Below are 19,205 nucleotides of genomic sequence, written 5' to 3'. Positions count from 1 at the left end.
ACATAATTAGTGCTGTGCATGGGGGCAGTTCGGTTGCATTTACATATTTACATATTTAAGGCTGTGCATGGTAGTCAGGTTTGATGGAATGGGGGAGTCTAGTATTGGCAGAGTCAATGCTGGTTAATGCAGCAATCCTCGGGCTTTCCCCAGTCAGAGCTCTTCCAGTAATTTACTAATTTCCTGGTTCAAGCTCCCATACTTATATCCAGAAATCAAAAACCTAAGCCCTCAAAAAAGGGACTTTGCGATATATATTTTTGGGGCTGGCTAGCCAATAGCAGACAGCCTCACAATCTGCCCAGCAACAGCCCCCCTCCTAGAAGGATTTGGATTAGGCACAGTCGGCTCCCCTGCCCCAACCGCTCACCACCCCAAAATCCTGACAACAGACACACGCTGGTCATCTTTCCTCCTGTAAAAGCAGAGAACCAGCCAACTAAGGCCATGCCATCTCGAACAGGACTTAAACTATGAGGATTATCCATTTAGAATATATGATCCTCCTAAATGCGTTATAATGAGAAATTCCTTGCTTCTGTGAAAAGGTATCTCCCGTTATCAGCTTGTTCAGAAGGTGCATGAAACGTAACAAAAGTCTGACGGAAGCACTCAACAGCACTCCATGTATTTGCCCAGCACTACAGGGAAGATGGGTTGTGCTATAATGGTAGAAATACGATAACATCCCTCGCATTGGTAGGTACGTGGGGTTTCCAGTATGCGACTGAGGGGCTATAGGGGCCCCTGGAAGTGTCCCACCTAATAGTGGGGTGTACTGCCATCGGAGAAACAGAGGCCAAGACAAAGATGTCTTGTAGCACTGGTACTCCAATAAGGCAATCCAATGCCCCCAAACCAATGCAATGGGTAGAGCGGGCGGGGGGGGGGGGCGTGGAAGTGAGGATGAAAATTCCAGCAGTTAATCTGGGGGACGAGGTGGGAGAGACTTAAAGTAGTAGGAAGACCTGCCAGAAGAATCTCATGAATGTCCGCTGGTACGGGCTTAGGAAGAGCAGTCTAACACTTACAAATCCAAATCTATAACTGTACAAAATGTTCGATTTGTAGATTTTAAACTGGCTTTCTTGCATGCTCGCCGGATTTACCCCATTTGCTCCATGTTTTACAGCAAACTGCTTGGGGACAGCGATGTCCCAATTCCACCTACTCCGCTTTACCTCCCACCCCCTTTTTTTTTAAACCCAGTCTGCCAATCTACCTGCCCTACATCTACTGTGGTAAAATGTGGTAATGTCCCACAGTGGTGCTGGGATGTGGGGTGATAAACCCTTGTACATATGTTTGCAGTTAGCTTCAGTTGACATAAGGGCCATAATCCATGTGTATAGTGGTAGCTGACTTGCACCTCTAACTGTGATTTTATAGATTAATGCAATTGAGATACTAACGAGCTGGTGCCGACTTCATCTGCTTCCATAATCCTACATGTAACAGTTTGGATTTATTGGAGATTTTGTCATCCTTTGGGTCTTTTTATAGTTTGTCTGCCGTAATTGAGATTAGGGGGGAGAAGCAAGTGTGCTTGTTACTTTTTACAAATAATCTTTGCATCCTTCTCTTCCAGTAGACCTATCGGCCCCAGTGAATGGAGATTCCACATCGCAAAAGAGTGAAAGTGGCGATGACAAAGAGCGTGAGGATGAGCAGAACTCTTGCAGCGAAAAGAAATTGATATCACCTGGAGTGGCACCATCTGAGTAAGTGGATTTTGGAAGATGCTCTGGCATCTCGGGTTCACTTTTAGTCGATGCAGCTAGATGGCTGTTAATGTGGGAAAGATGGGTCGGGGGAAGGGGGCATTCTAGAGATTCTAGAGGCTGTGATGTGTTCCAGACGTGCTGGTGGCAGCAGATCTTTTTCTAGGGTTTATTTTTGTTGCATATACTTTAGAATTATACTGCATACTGCTATTTAGATCACTGCATACTCCAAAAATTGCTGTGCCACGTGTGTTTTGCCTGTCCTTTGGCCATCTTCTCATTTGGCCGCCTTCCTGCCCTCAAGCTTCCGAGAACTCCATATAAGGGAGTGTGTGGGAGATGGGACTGTTAAGTCCCAGTCCACATCTTGGCCTGAATGTGTTGGTTGCTGGCCAGCTGTGATGGTTGGAGGCTGTCCATTGTTAGGGAGAATTCTCTGTTTAGGCTGAATTTCCTAACCTAGTGAGTCCCCCAGCAGCTTTGCTGGATTTTTGGGGTTTATTTTTTCTCCTGCCAAGAGTGAGACTCTTTTACCCTCACTCTTGGGCATGATTTGAGTGTGTTTCTTTGAATCTAGATGTGTTTAATGGGCTATGGGGTCTTTTACTCCATAGGGCTTCATGTGTTTTTGTGATGTGTGTTACACAGCACCCTCAGTGCAGTGACATAGGGGTGTCATAGTGACCCCCCCAGTATAGACTCCATACCCTGGGACTGACTGTCTCCCAGGGCATGTAAAGTCACCATTGACTTTACTAGTCTTAAATTCTGAACAGAACCAGTACAAAACATCATATTGTGGACGTACTGGCTGGGGCAATTCAATTGCCCTGGGGTCTGTTAGTCGAGGGGGCACGTCTCCGCCCCCCCTGATCGAGTTTTGGCTGGTGGCAGTGGATACTACTTTTGATATTCTACCGCGAATATTTTCCTATGGGATTTCCCATTGTTTTAGGCTACTATCCTTATTTAATTATTTAAGGTAGCCTCGAACATACCGCCGGTTTATTTAATTAATATTAATTCTCCGGTTGGTATTTTTTGCCAAAACTTGATTCTAAAATGGCGTTTGTGTTCTCTTCTGTGACTCCAACCCAAGACGAGCCCTTTGTTCCACTTTTTGGCGGGCTTCTCCACAGAAGCCCTCCAAAGTGGTGCCACTCTGTCTGGGGTACTTAGGAGGGGTGGAGGGGAATTTAGGCACCCTGGACTGAGTTGCCTAGGCAACTCAAGTCGCACTCCGTCCTGATTGGCCCAAGTGGTGAGCCGGCCGGCTCACCACTTAGCATGTTTGAGTGACAGCTAGGCTGAGTGAATGGGGGTTTTCTGCATAAAAGCAGGGCTTTGGGGACTGGAACTTCAGAAGTCGCCACAGGACCTAAGAATCCGACGAGGGAGAAGCTGAGCCGACCTGCCACGACACCACCACCGGTGGAGCCCTGCTGGACCGTCTCACCACTTTTCCCAAAGACAGAGGAGATCTCCCGCCGGGGAGTCTTCTTCCTTTGACTGGTGGGGATAACCAGTTTCACCGTCTTATCGCCTTCCCGACGTACCTCGTGGCCGCCTTGCCTGTGCCAAGCACCCCGGCAGCCGGGATACCACGTTTTACCACGACCGCGAAACAAAGGTACCACCTTTAACCGGAAAACTCTGCGGCTGGTTTCTTCCCTGGTAGTGCAACGACCGTCATCTTTCCTCCAAGTCGAGATCTTCTCTTCCCCTGGACGACGACGCAACTTGCACCCACTGCCAGGAACAACTGCCACCGCTGGAGGATCCTTCCCACTTAAGGTACCGTGTCCCGCCTGGCTTCCCTTGCTACGACTGTACAGGGTAGATTTAGTCCCCGGCTTTCGAACCTGAGTTAGCCTGGGGCACCCTGGCTAAACGTTCCTAAGCCTCTCTACTCTTTTTGAACCCTCTGCAAGACTTTCTAAGCCTAGTGTAACTGTGTGATCTTGGGCGCATTTGTGCTCTGCTCTCTCTAAGAGTGGGCCCAGCCTTTGGACTTTGGCTCACCAGTGACTTTTGCTCTTCTGCCTTGCTAACAGTGTTCTTGAACCTTAGAGTGGTGTACCTTTCCATATTCTCTCTTTTTCCTTCCCTTTCTCACAAACTTATTGGAGTGCCATTTAGTTAAGCGCTCACCTCTGTATGAAAATAAGTGGTGTTTTACTGTGACTTATCTGATAAGAAAAAAGGGGTGTATATAATACAATAGTAACTGTGTTTAGAATATTTTTACAACAAGAGTGCTGGAGTGTTTCAAACCGTGTGTTTTTAAATAAATAATTATATACTTTGATACCAAAGCTCTGGTCAGTGTTTGCTTGTATTATTGTATCTGCGTGCCTATTGTGTATACTTTGCATACTGCCTAACTCTCTTGAGGGAAGTCTGACTGCTCAGCCACAGCTACCAGGTAAACCTGGGTGGTACAGACTGCTACCAAGTGGGTTTACTGCCAACACCTGTAGTCTTAAATCTTTTGCAGTGTTCCCTAAGGGAACTGCACAGGTTTCTGCCTAACATCCATGATAGGACAGCCCCAGCTAGTTTAAATGTAGCAGATCCTTCCCATTGGACTCTGGGCAATCCCAGCTCGAATTTATAGTAAAAGGACTCCTGCAACCATTCTGCAGATTATTATTGGAGCCAAGACCTTTTGAAGAGGAGCACTGTGCTGAAGAACGGCTGACATCCATTGCACCCAATCAGGATTGCCCCAGCAAAGTCCTGTCAAAGCCCGGCTTCTTTATTCTGATGATCTGAAGGCCTTCATCAGTGCTTCAACCTCTGAACCAGTAAGAACAACCCGTCCCGACACCTGCTTGAGGGTTTTGCCCTTGAAAGCTATCGGAAGTGTTCTGACACAACCTGGGGGGCTTTGCTGCAACGGTCGCTGTCCACACTTCAGACTTGGCCATTCGTAGTCCCTGAGACGAGAAGCCTCCCCTGCAGTAGCTGCTCTCCAGAACAAAGATTGACTTTTCAGTACTGCTTTTTTTGTCCATCACGTGGGTTGTCTTGCACCGCTGAGCACATTGATCATTGCTGCAACCCGCCTTCTTGTCCTTTGTTTCCCCTGAGGTCGTCAGTATCTTGGTGGTCTTCATTTAGTCTTTGCAGGGTTTTTCAGTGTCCAGTCCGAGGGCTGTCTCTTGAGAGCACAGAACCGCTGATGCCAAAAGTGACCACTGTACCAGAACCCTTGGACTCCCTCCAGTGGAACCAACACTCAAAGGGGGCCCAGTGGATTCAGAAACCTCAGGGCTGGTTTTCTGAAGCAATCGTTGTAAAGGGATGGGCTTACATACTGGTTTGCATCCCCCCTTAGTCCTGTGGTAGGCTTTAACGGCCACAAGTTCCTAACCCTACTTCTCTCTTGCCTGGTCATGATCACTGGAGTGCTGACCAAGGATCCCCTTGTGGGCTTCCCCATGTATGGTGCGATTGGGAGAGGAACCCTAAAGAGCTTTCTTCACCCATGTTCTTGCATTCCTAGAACACTTTGCCAAACTTGCTCTACTACTTTGAAGACTCCTTACTCCATACAAAACACTGACCTTGGGACTTGTGACTCTTGCGGGACCTGGTCCCACCCTCCTTAGCAGGCAAGGGCTTTTTAATTGTAAGTGCTATTGTGTTTTAATGGTTCTCTTAACTGTTTCTAACTGGTTCTACAATACTTGCTTTTTTCTCTTCACTTATTTTACTGCATACAGTTTACTTGTTAATCTTACCTGAACTATATTTAGCTGTCTATAATGTAAAGGTTTCATGCTTTTTACCAAGAGCCCACCATATATTGATCTTGTTTGGATTTAGTGATATTACTTATTTTCATTGCAAACGGTGTCCGGCCTAGTAAATATAGAATTTTATACTTTACTGTAACTTGAATTACTAGAGTACTCTGTCATCAAACCATTCACCGCCCTCCCATTCTCCTGAGCCCAGGCTTTACTGCTCCGTCACCTACCTTACTAGAGTTCTGAAAATGCATCTTACCAGTTAGGTTATCAAATAGTTGTTTTTTCTGGGATCTAACATGGCGGCCGTCGGAGGAAGACGTGCGTGAGCGTCTTTCCCCACTGGGCCGCAACTAAATCGACGCACAATAATGATACGTGGAGTGCTCATCGCTAACTCCTCCAAACTGAAGGCGAGGACGGGAAAAGGAACCACTCTGAGGAGCCAACAGATCGCGGTGGCGCCGCTCGAAGAGAGCACCATCAGCTGATGCGGCACGCCATGACACGCAGTGGCAAAACACGTTAAAACGAGGTGAATGCTGCGCGGGAACAGGAGCCAGGCGGAGTCCTAGGGGACAACCCAGAGCCGGCTAGGACACAGACACCCGGGGGTGGTGTAAACAGGAACTCCCCAGCCAACTACATACGAGACTAGATCACGCGGCGACCACCGGAACAGAACGACTAGGGAGTGGGGAAGCTGCAACAGCAGTGGTCCGAATCCTGAGGGACAAGCGCGTGAAGCGAACACGGGCGGGAGAAACAGAGCCCGGGGGCCCAGGCATATGGAAACAAGAAGGGGGACGTGTGAAGCAAGGAAGAAAAGTACCCAGACCCTGACAACACGCAGGGCACGGGGAGGATTAATTCAATCCCCTTGGAAAGACAAACCAGGGTGGAAGCTACTGGAGAACAAAGGTTCTGTGGAATCCCAAGGTTCTGTGTAAGCACTTCTCCACAGCGGCACATTTCTCAACAGAAGCAACAGAATGGATTCAGTTTTTTTTTTTTAACTTTCTTTATTGAATTTCAACAAATAAGTACACATAACATCCCATATAACAGATTAACAAGAGCACAGTTCACCACTCCCTTAGCCAGGAGGAAAAAAACAAACACAACTCTTTAAGTACATACACTCACATTATTACAATCAGATTCATGCGTGCGCCACAGTTGCCAGCCTGTGCCTCTCTCAGCAAAGGAGAATTCCAAATAGGGCCAGTTCAGATAGTCTTGCATATCACCACTGAAATAGTTTTTATATATATATATATATATATATATATATATATATATATATATATATATATATATATATATATCCTTAGGGGGCAACAAAACAAAAACATTTTTGTGGTGATCCCACCTATACATGCTCTGAAGCAGGTGCGGGGATCTGGGAAGTCGAGGCATTGTCTATGAGATATTGCCAGAAAGTAGGCCAATAGTCGAATGGGCGGCTGATGAGTAGGAGGGTAGAGGCAAATCTGGTTTCTCGCTGTTCAGACTGACACATGACTTCCAGCCACTTCTGGAATGTAGGAGGGTTGGATGTCCCCCATGTTTTGGCTACTAGGTATCTGGCCACTACTAAAGCCATACCCAGCAGTCTTTTCTCAGTGCAGTTGCTGCCCTCAGTCAGGGCTAAAAGCCAATGCTTCGGTGAGTATTCCCCCTGCAAGTACAGCATACTTATCATTGCATCTTCCACCTCTTTCCAAAAAGTTCTGATGCGGGGGCAGCACCAGGCAACATGGTAGAAGGTAGCGGCTCGCATCCCACACCTCTTACAGGTTGGGGAACTAGCATTGAATAATTTGCTAAGGGCAGCATGAGAGTAGTAAATCTGATGGAGAAATTTGTAATGAATCATCCTATAGCGAGAGTTTATGGATATGTAGCGAGACTGAATACAAATAGTTTTCCACTAGTCATCACTCAGCGATTTCCCCCAAGTCAGTTTCCCATATTCCCTTATACCTGTGTGTTAGAATACTACTCCCGTTTCTAAGCAGTTTATAAATTGCAGACACTAGCTTCTGGGGGGGATGAAGGATGCATGATGTAGCACTGAGCAGGGTGGGGTGTGGGAGCAAGCGGGAACTCGGGCCATTTATTTTTCAAAATACCCCTAAGCCTGTAGTAGTACAGTAGAGTCACGGCGTTATGCACACCCTTTATCCTAAGTTCCTCCAGGTCACAAAAAGGGTATCACACACCACATCACCCAGAGGATGTACCCCCAGAGCCCGGAAGTGTTCCTTAAAGGATTTTTCATACGTCGGTGAGACCCCGACAATGTTGTAAATTGGGACTGTAGATAAATAGTATGGAGAGGAGTCTAATAGGCGTCCTATCTCATCCCAAGCTCTGCAGGTTATAGCCAATGGTTGAACCTCACCTTTGGGGACGGTCTCGCTAGTACCCCATAATAGGCCCAGTAAGTCATCTGGTGCGCAGATAGCCTTAGCCAAGTGTGAATGAGGCGATTCAGGGTTAGGGGCAACCCATCCCGCAATATATTGTGCCTGGGCGGCTAGATAGTAAAGATACATGTCTGGATACTCCATGCCGCCTTGTTCATAGGGCCTTGTAAGAGTGGAGTAAGCTAGCCTTGGTTGTTTCCCAGCCTAGACCAACCTCGATAGCATCTTCCGGACCCGAGACCAGTATTGCGCAGGGGGCCAGACAGGCACATTGAGATAGATATATATATATGCATGCTTGGGGAGAATTACCATTTTCGCTAAAGCGATACGAGCTGCCTGAGATGTAGGCAGTAGTAACCATGCCTCCACCCTCGGCTCCATAATTGTCCTTGTACAGGATGTCGCGTACGGTGGATATTATAATACCTAAATATCGTATCTTCTGGGGGCACCAGTGAAACTCGTCGCCTATATCGGCCTGTTGCACACTATGGGTTATGGGAAGTACTTCAGACTTGGACCATTTGATCCTGAACCCGACCGCTCCCAAACCTAACCACCTCATGTACCAGGGGAGTGAGATTCTGCCGCGGGTGCTTAACATACAACAGTATGTTGTCTGCGTATAGGGACACAATGGAGAGGTGGGCACCGAGGTAAACCCCTCTATGTGCATGCAGGTCGTGGATATGACAAGCAAGGGGCTCCATGGCCAGAGCAAATAAGACTGGGGCGAAAGGGCAGCCCTGACGTGTACCGCGGGAGGGATAAATATGTTCAGACATCACCCCGTTAGTGTATATAGCCGCTCTACGGGAAGTATAAAGGAGTTTGACCCACTGAAAATATGCTAAGCCAAACCCGGATCGCCTAAGGACTTCAAACAGAAAGGGCCATTCCACCGAATCAAAGGCCTTCTCCGCATCTAGAGCGGCCAACACTATTGGTACAGTAGGATTTACATTGTGCATGAGGGTAAAAAGACGTCGTAAATTATGTTGAGTAGAGCGACCGGGGATGAACCTGGCTTGGTCGGGTAAAACCAGAGCCGCCATGTAAGGCAGGATACGCGCAGTAAGAATTTTGGCTCCGTGTTAATGAGTGATAACGGCCTATAAGAGGATAATTGCTGAGGGTCTTTCCCTGGCTTAAGGATCACAGTCACAAGAGCCTATCTGGTAGTCTCTGGGAGAGAGCCGTTGGAGAAGGCATGCTCATACATAGCTAGGAGATGGGGTATCACCATTTCCTCATACGCCTTATAGAATTCTGCTGTTATCCCGTCAGGGCCAGGAGCTTTCCCATTAGGGAGCGATTTTATAGCCTCTTATTTCCTCCTCAGTGATGGGAATGTTTAGAGAGCTTCCCTGGTCTCGGTCCGACCAGCCCAGGGCCACCTCATCAAGATACTGGATTAATTTGTTGTGTCCAGGGCCGGGGCGGGACGTATACAACCTGTCATAGTGTGTCCGGAATTCGTCATTAATCCCCTGTAAGTCTCTAACTAGGGTCCCATCGGGGCGTTCAATCCCAGCAATGCTCGATGGGTGCTGCTCTTTCTTTATAGCCCACGCTAGGGTTCTGCTCGGGCGGTCCCCCTTCCCATATCGTACCGCCACGATTGGGGGTCTCATATAGCGCTCCTCACTCAAAGCCAATTGATAGAGCTTCGCTCTTAGAGACTGCAATTTGGAGCGTATCACTATCTGCAGAGCCCTGCCTGTTTTCACCATCGCAAATCTTATCCTCTAGAAAGCGCATCGACCTACGGATAGTTTTGACCACTCTGCCGTCTCTAGAGATACAACACCCCCTCAGATAAACCTTAAATGCCTCCCATATTGTGCCTTGGTCAGGAACCGAGCCGACCTAAAGTCCACATCTTCCAAGGCAGTCGCTCTGAACCTCCAGCGGGGAGAAGTTTGAGGGCCTCCCACAGGCATGAATCGGAGGAGAACAGGGGAATGATCCGACAGTGTACGTGGGAGTATAGTTGTTTCAGTCACAGATCGGATTATAGAGGGGGAAGCCATAATGTAATCAATTCTAGATGAGCTGCCACGTACAACCGAGAAAAAAGTATATTCCCGGACCCCAGGGTGTTGAGAGCGCCATACATCACTCAAATCATGATACTGAGATACAGAAGACCAGGCTTTTGCCGCAACCGGTAAGGGTGATTGACAGGTGGTGGATCTGTCCTCGTCAAGCGTGAGGGCCGTGTTAAAGTCGCCGGACCATATAATTTCATACCCGGGGAACATGTGTATATGCCTGGCACATTGGTGGAAAAACGGATTCAGTTGTTTCTAAACAATAGGTCCATAAGATTGTTCTCTGCGTAGGCTGCTCCCAACCCCACCCCCATGTCCTGTGGAGTACCCAAGAATCATGTGCATCTTCCATGTATAATGCGTTCACCAAACCATTGTGTGAAGATCTAGACAATCTGGTTGTCACCTACACAAATTATGCAGATGACACCCAGATCCTCATACCTCTGACTTGAGATTATGATAAGACATGGCTCTTATAAATAAAATGTACCTCATCATTCAGGCCTGGATGGCCACACAGTCTTTGCCTGAATGATGAGAAGACTGAGCTGCTCCTCTTAGCCACTTATCAACATAAAAAAATAAAAATAAAAACAAATGAGCAATCAATATTGCTCCTTCAATATTGATGGAAACATATAAGGGTAGCCACAGAGGTAAATACATTGGGTTTCTACTTAGTCTCCTCCATGAACATGCGCAAACAGGTCAGTGCAGCAGGCTCGGCAATAGCATATACCTGTAGGCTCATACACGCCTGTAAACCCTTTCTATCTGTAAAAAGCTGCATCACTTTGGCCAGAGCTCTAATATTATCCAAATTTGACTACTGTAACGCACTGTACCTACGTGCCAGCAAACAGACTACCAAGAAACTCCAGATCTTAAAGAATAATGCACTTAGGACTGCCCTGAGCATACCTCGTAGACCACATATTTCTGCAACTAGACACGACGGCAACTGGCTCTCTATCAAAGAGAGAATACAACTTAAAACAGCTTCCTTGACTTATAAATGCCTTAACAATGCTGCCCCTCAATATCTTACCGGTAAATTCACCAAAATCCATCATGCCGGACCAACCAGGTCATCCAGTTCTAGCTAACAAGTGCCCAGGCATAAACTTAAAAAAGCAGTTGGCAGCAGCTTCCCAGTTTTGGCTGTTCAACTCTGGAACCGCCTACCTACTACACTAAGATCCGACCAATCCTCCTATAACTTTAGGAAAGACATGAAAAGTTGGTTGATCTCCAATGATGCACCCTACTAGTCCTAAACCGCCCTCACTAAATCTGATCTATGTGCAGTAATTCTGTATAATTTATATTGCCTGTAATCTTCAATTGTATATTCTGTCTTGCCCGGGTAACTGTATTTGCCTAGTGTGGCAATAATGCAAAATGTTTTTCAATGTACCCTTGTATTTTTGTACTGTTTACTTTATAATCACTGTGTGTAACTAAGATATTGCATTTCCTGTAATGCACACAGATACCCTTGGGTTTGGTGCACACTATAAATAAGCAATGCAAGCCAAGAGTCGCAGGGGGCTTCTGGATGGCACAAAGATTAACAGAACCCAAGAAGGTCAACCATTCAAACAAGCAGAGGACGGTAGGGGAGGCCCACCCACCTACCCCCCCATCATCCCAACAAAAGCAGGGGGAGAAAAAAAAGCAGTCCAGGGCAACCAAAGACGGAAAGCCCTATAAGAAGCAGGAAAGAAAACAAACACCATCCCAACCCGGAACTGGCAAGAAGACTGAGGAGGGCAACACTAATAATGGACAAGATAGGAAGACAAAGTAGCCCCGGCAACGAGAGCACAAGAAAGGAACTACCACGAACACAGAAGGGGCACATCCGAAGAGGCCCAAACGGCCCCCATATGTCCAAAACAAGGGCGAAGGCAGCATCAACAAGCCCACAAGGGAAGCAAATACCCAGCATTAAACAACTGTGGGCCACAGGGAACAGCGCAAATCCCAGGAAAAGAGACATTACCCAAAGCCAACCCTCACAGACAACACTAGAAGGCACAATGGCAAGCAAGGAAGACATGCAGAACTGTTTCAGAGAATTTCAAAATCAATTAATGTCCATCTTTCAGACCCAATTCAAAACAAAGTCGAAATCAAACAATCGCTGCAAAAGCGGAGAATAGATGTGAAACTGACGGAAAGAACAGACAGAAGTTGTACAGAACCTGCCACGTCTGTTGCACAATCTGGAAATCCAAAGTGAAGACTTGGAAAACTGTTCAAGAACGTCGAACATCAGGGCTAAAAATCCTCTGAAACCGTGAAGGACAAAGACCTAAAAAGCACTGCACAACAATTCTTTGAAGAAATAATGGCGGCGTACAAGAAGGAGCAAGTCCTAGGGGACAGAATCCATCGAGTAGGACCAAAAAGGACAGAGCAAGGCGCACGCCCGAGAGATGTCCTGGTGGCAAAGACATCATACAGCCTGAAGGAACAAATCCTACGGAAAGCGAGGAGCGCGGGGCAGGTGCAAATTAACGGAGATTGGGTGTTCCTCTACCAAGACCTCGCACAAATCACACTCCAAAAAAGGATGGGGCCAGTAGTGAAATTCCTCATGCTGTAACAGATGAGATATAAATGGACATTACCCTTCGGCCTACTCTTCACGTGGGAGGGACGGACTCGCAGGATTGACATGCGAGGAAGAAGAGCACATTTTAAACCTGCAAAGAGAAGATGGAGAGAGCACAGAGGAACGACGCAGAGGAGAGGGAAGCAACAGGAAACCGCAGGGATGGACAACAGTGACAAAGAAGGGAAGAAGTTGAACCGGAACGTGAAGGGGGAACAGAGCCTGAACCAAAGAATCCCGGATGTGAAATAAAAGGAAGGAGTAAAAGGACTTAAAATACGTTAGGAAGGAAGGAAGGAAGGAAACCAAGTAACATATATAAGAAAACAAGACCAATGGAAATATAAAATCAGGGGATACACTTGAATATACCAAGCAAACCTGGGGGCGGGGGGGGATGAGTGAGAGATGAAGGTGACGGTGTTGATTGCACTACATGACAGACTAGCTGGACAAGTCAAGAACTCGGTAGCTGACGAAGAGGGAAGATACTTATTCCTAAACGCAGTCATTGGGGGGGGGGGGGGCAAATGTTAACGCTGGATTCAATATATGCGCCAAATGCAGGGCAGGACGGCTTTCTAAGGAGAGCACTATCCGAATTAGAAATCTTCACTAAGGGAGACATTTTAGTAGTGGGAGATCTCAACAGTGTGTGGATCCAGGGTCTGGATAGAAGCGGAAAAACTGCACAAGAAACCCAAACCCCCTCCAAAGCATTAAAACGAAAGATGGATATAATGGCCCTATACGACATCTGGAGGGTACTCCAAAGGGCAGGAACAGGGATTCACCCACTATAAACATGTATAGACCTCCATGTCTTGAAGAGACTACTTCTGGGCTTCCATGGGGCTACTGGGGACGGTGAAGGATATGGAGATGGTATCAATATCCCTATCAGATCACGCCCCACTGGGGATGGATATGAAAATTGAGAACACAAAGGGGGACTATGGAAGTGGAAATTCCCCTTAGACTGAATTTATGACCCGGTACAGTGCCAAATTATAAGAGACCACATAGAGCAGTACTTAAGAGATAATTAATCGGACGAGGTACCTCAGGAATTAACGTGGGACGCATTCAAGGCAGTATTGAGGGGGCACCTAATAGCACTAAAGGCGGGGAAAGACAGACTGCAGTGCGAAAAAGAATTGGAAGGAAGACTAAGATAAACAATAGGAAGTGGCAAAGCCCCAAATAAACTAAGAAAAGCTCAGACATATTCAGGGAAAGCTAGAGGCACTTAGGTCAAGAAAGGCAGAGAAAGCACTACTTTATCTGAAACAATGGCACTATGTGAAGGCCAACAAGGCCGTCAATCGCTTGGCTAGACAAGGGGAAAAAAAGGACACAAACCATCAAACTCTGAAATAGCGAGTGACTGGACAAGACACCAAAGAAAGAGATGGGAGAAATATTTGGGGAGTACTATCAGAGACTGTATACATCAGATAACCCCTCAGAAATATATTGAAGAATATTTAACGAAACTCCCCATTCCACGGATAACCGAAGTGGAACGGGTAGCCCTAGAGGAGGAAATTAAGGAAGAGGCGGTCCAAAAGGCCACAATATACCTACCAAAAAATAGAGCTCCGGGCCAGGACGATTATATGGCAAGCTTCTATAAAAAAATAGACATTCTGACTCCAAAACTCATTCTGACCCCAAAACTCCACGGCTGAGTGGAAATGGAGGGGGTCTTGTTCATCCTCTGACAAACTGGCCTGTCGCCAGCTCCAAAGGCAATACAGACTCTGTCCGCACCATTCAAGCCCGTGTTTCTGCGGCATCTAACAACTCGGCCAAACTCTTTAAAATCTGTAAGGAGCTTGCCAACCCTGCTGTAGTCTCTACCCCTCCTCTTGCCTCCCAGGCTCTCTGCAATGACCTTGCCTCTCACTTTATCTCCAAAACCCAGGACATCTTGTCCACCCTCTCCTCCCCTTCCTATTCCCCTCTGTCTGCACTTGCTAACCCCCCTTTAACCACTTCCTCCCTCCTTCTCTTCCTCTCCTCTCTTCTCCCCTGATGAGGTCGCTAGACAAGTCCGATCTATGAAAGCCTCATCAAAACAGGTTCATCCCTGTTCCTCTAAAACCATCAAGGACCACATTAACACCCTCGCTCTAGCCCTTGCTGATTTCTGCAACCATTCCTTTGCCTCAGGATCCTTCCCCTCCCCTCTGAAACACTCCCTTGTGCATCCTCTGCTCAAGAAACTCTCAGCAGATCCTTCCTGTCCTGCTAACTATCGCCCAATCTCCATTACTCCCTTTCTGGGCAAACTCCTGGAAAAGCTGGCCATCTCCCAGCTTAACCTTCATTCTGATTCTGTTGGCTGTCTCCATGACCACCAGTCTGGTTTCAGGGCGACCAGAAGTACGGAAACAGCTCTCCTGAACATCCGTGAAGATCTGCTGTCCAACCTTGACTCTAACATTCCCCCTGTCCTTATCCTACTCGATCTCTCGTCAACCATACCATTCTGCTCAACAGTCTCTGTGAGAACCTGGGTATCACTGATGAGGTTCCGGCCTGGCTGACCTCTTTCCTTTCTGATCAACCTTCCCAAGTTCAACTGGGGTCCTTCCTATCATCTATCTTCCTCTCTACCTGTGGTGTTCCCCAGAGGTCTAACCTCTCGCCCTGGCTTTTCAACCAATACCTGGCAACTCTCACCCACTGCATTGCCACTCTATGCTCACATTTCCAGTGCTACGCTGATGACACTCAACTCATTTTCAGGCTGCCCTCGGCCAACTCCTCTCCCTCTCATCTCGGCTCGCCTCACTGCCAATCAAGATTGGTGTGCTGCCAATGATCTTTGCCTGAATGCCAGCAAGACTGAGATCTTGCTCATCGGCACACCTTCTCCATCCTTTCCCCTCTCTCTCTGGCCGGCTTTGCTTGGCCCTCCTCCCATCCCCATCTGCGGGGCTAAGAACCTCGGGGTCATCTTTGACTCCACACTTTCCTTCTCCTCCCACATCTCGGATGTCTCTAAAGTCAAACTTCTTACTGCACCTCCTCAGAGGTACTCTTCCTTTCCTCTCCTTTCCCCAGAAGCTCACTGTCTCCCAAGCTCTGGTTCTCTCTAGGTTGGACTATTGTAACAGCCTTTTTCTAAAGTTACCTGCCTCTACTCTTCGCCCTCTTCAACTTATCTAGAACAGGACTGCGAGACTTGTCCTTGGCCTCAAGCCCTCGGATCGGATCTCTCCAGCTCTGAAATCTCTCCATTGGCTCCCAGCGGTTGCAAGGATTAAATTTAAAACCCTCTGCATTGTCCATAAGGTTTTCTGGGGTCTGGGCCCAAAATACCTTCAGCTATCCCTCCGCAAATAACTCTCCCCCGCCCCTCTACCTCTGACTCCCTCAGGGTCAGTCGCTTTTCAAAGAAACAAGCTGGGTGGAGATCTGTCTTCGGCTGGGGCCTCCCTCTAGAATAGCCTCCCTGCCACTCTAAAACTTGAGGAGAACATCTCTGGTTCCGTAAACACCTCAAGACCTTCCTCTTTGCATCTGCCTTTGCTCTCCCTCTGGCCTGCTGATACGCTCTCTTGGCACTGTGCACCTGGCCACCCTCTGTCCCCCGTGCCCAGGTATTGGCTCACCCTGCCCCCCTTCTGCACTGCCTCCTGGCCACCCCTCGCACTGGGGATTGTACCTGTAAACCCCTCAGTCCCCCACGCCCCATTTTATGCACTTATCAGACTTACCCAGTTCTGCTGCCGTAAACACAACTCTGGCCACTTGCTGACCGCACTTCCTCCTGTTATTGCTTCATTATCTATTTGTATTTATTATTTATCTGTTCTCCTCTGCTTTGCACTTTCCACTCTCCCCTTCCATGCAATTTTCCCCTTTCCCTTTCCCATGCACTTGCATGTTCTCAATGTCACTGGGCCTAGTAAGATTGTTCTGTTTCTCTCCTGTTTCCCCTCCCTTGCCTTGTCGCGCTTGAAACACTTGTGTATGAGTGCAATACAAATAAAATGTTATTTAATACATTCAAAACAAAAAATATCACGCCTACCATGAATAAAGCAAAACTAGTAGGGTTCCACAAACAAGGTGAAGATCCGACAATACCAGAGTCGTAGAGACCAATAGCATTTATAAACTTAGATGCAAAACTTTACACCAAGATTCTTGCAAATAATTGCTCCACCTCCTACCGAAACTAATAGGGCAGGACCAATCGGGCTTTATACCTTCCAGACACATTTGACAATAGTCACAGCATTAGCCACCAAATTGAAAAAATGGGAATACCACACCTAGCTATACTAGTGTCGCTAGACACCAAGAAATTATTAGGCACGGTCGAGTGGTCAGTTTTGTTTTAGACCATGAAACATATGGCGTTTGGAACTAACTTTCTTAGCATGATACAAGCTAACTCTGCAACACCATCAATACGGATAATACTAAATGGTATAGTAACTAACAAGGTATCATTAGAACGAGGAACCAAACAAGGGTGCCCACTATCACTGCTGCTTTATGCAATATACCTAGAACCCCTATTGATCAGTTTGCGAGAAGTGGCCAAGTGAGGGGAATAAAAATGGCGGGGGGGTGCAAGACATTAAACAATGGCCTTCGCAGACGATATGCTAATAGCCCTCTCGAACCAAGAAGTATCACTACTGGTCCTGATAAAAGAATTGGAGGAATTTGTGGTGATCTCAGGACTAAAAGTAGACAAAAATCTGAAATGTTAAATTTGTCAGAAGAGCCTGAGGTAATGAACAGACAAGAGTTGAAAACACACCTGAAACAAGCCGAAATAGGCATAACATACTTGGGTATAACCCTAACAAAAAGAATAGAACAAATGTATGGGGCAAACTCCCCTCAACTAAAGGAAAAATATTATAACAGACCTGACGAAATGGAACCCATTCACAATATCATGGTGGGGTAGGCTGACGACAAAAATGGTAATACTACCTAGATTAACATACTTTTTCCAAGCACGTCCCATGAGAGTCCCAAAAACCTTCTTTTGCTCCCTAAACAAGACTATTAACGCATTAATATGGAAAAGGAAACATTCCCCCATTTCTCTAGATATTATGAGGCGACTCAATTTAGGGTCATTAAGGAGTGGCTGACGGGAGACGCACACAAAATATGGACACCATGGGATGAAGCAGTCTCTGGTTCACCTCTCACGGGGCTCCTGTGGTTGCATAAGTAAACACCCCAATGGTAGGATCAGTGAGGTACTAGGGTAGGATTGGAGTCCTGGGACGGGGCCACTGGGAAGGGGGAGGGGGGTGCTATCAGTGAAAATCCATCTATTTGGGAACCCAGAATTCCAACCTGGAATGGAAAAGGAGGCATTCAGGAAGTTGGGGGGCAGAGGGGGAAGCGGGTTGCCAGAAAATAAGGGATATGTACCAGGGACAAATACTCAAGAAGTATGAGGAATGCGTCCTGGACCTAGGCCTGACGGAGGGCGATGGATTTAAATATAACCAACTAAAACACTGGCTAAGTTCCCCAACTATTAAAGGAGCAGCCACCAGACAACTGACTCCGTTTGAACACAGGGTCAAAAAGATTAGTCTCCAACATATATAAACACCTTCTCCAGCATGGGGTCTGGCATGGATTCACGAATATTCCCCGTCGCCAGGCTGGGGATCCTCGGTAAAGAAAAAATCAGTATCAGTTTCATTTCTGATCTGTCTTTCTTGGTAGAAACCAATCACTGGTCTCTGGGTGATACTGCTCCCAGCCAATGACTGCCCTCTCCCTAAGCCCCGCCCTCGGCAGCCATCCTTAGATTTTTACTGCATGCTCAAGTGTTGGGAGTCCTCGTGCTATAGCTCTCGAGCTTTTACTGCGTTTTTTGCGCTTTTTCAAAGAGATTTATCAAATTTTTCGGTTTAATCGAGCCTCAAGCTCCACCGTTTCTACTTCCGATCAATGGGGACCCGTTTTGGATTTATCTATGCCCCTCAAGGGTGAAGTTTTCCTCGAGTTATGCTTCTTGGAGGATTCCAGAAGTTTCTGAGGTCTATCTCGTGGATGAGAAGAACATGGCCCAGGAGAAGGGAAGCTCGATTCCTGGCAAACTGTTCAGGATCTGCCCTGGATGCAACCTACAAAATGTGTTCAAGGAGGACGAGCATTCAAAATGCCTTTATTGCCTCCACGAGGAAAAAATGCACGTGGAGAAGGACTGTGCGTTTTGCATGAACATGTCGGATCGGACTATGAGGGATCGCCGGACCCGCCTCTCCAACTGGCTGGAAGGCAAGAGCCCAGCAGGTGAAAAGAAGTCTCAGCGGTCTTCTAAGTCCTGTGAGGGCGCGACGGGGGCCCAACAGAAGGCAAAGCACTGCGAGTCTGAGGGCACCGGGAGCGCCGAACGGTCGGGCTCCTTGGCTGCCAGGCAGGGCGCACCTTCACCAACGGCATCAACCGCGAGCCAACGCTCTGGCTCGGGGAAGAGAAAATCAGAGGACCCGGCTAAGCTTCTGGAGAAACCCTGGTTGATCTCGAAGGAACCGGCCGAGGGGAAGCAAGGCGGGGACACTCCCCCTAAGGTGAAGGCCTCAAGCTCGCCTAAGGCGGCGAAGGCCCTGATC

At 47.4% G+C, this 19,205-nt stretch overlaps 1 protein-coding gene across 3 annotated transcripts in view; it reads left to right on the top strand.

Moving 5' to 3' along the window:
* The window catches only part of HDGFL2 (HDGF like 2), a 945,069-nt gene that overhangs the window by 837,536 nt on the left and 88,328 nt on the right, over positions 1–19,205 (top strand). For 2 of the 3 annotated variants that reach the window (XM_069649364.1, XM_069649365.1), the window contains exon 15: positions 1,589–1,721. In XM_069649364.1, the coding sequence (XP_069505465.1) occupies positions 1,589–1,721 (133 nt within the window). The remainder of the gene's footprint in view (positions 1–1,588; positions 1,722–19,205) is intronic. The other variant, XM_069649366.1, reaches the window with a different exon arrangement.

This window comes from Ambystoma mexicanum, chromosome 1p (genome assembly GCF_040938575.1).
Source record: "Ambystoma mexicanum isolate Mex_15411 chromosome 1p, UKY_AmexF1_1, whole genome shotgun sequence".
Lineage (NCBI taxonomy): Eukaryota > Metazoa > Chordata > Amphibia > Caudata > Ambystomatidae > Ambystoma > Ambystoma mexicanum.
This window is presented reverse-complemented; position numbering and strand designations above follow the sequence as displayed.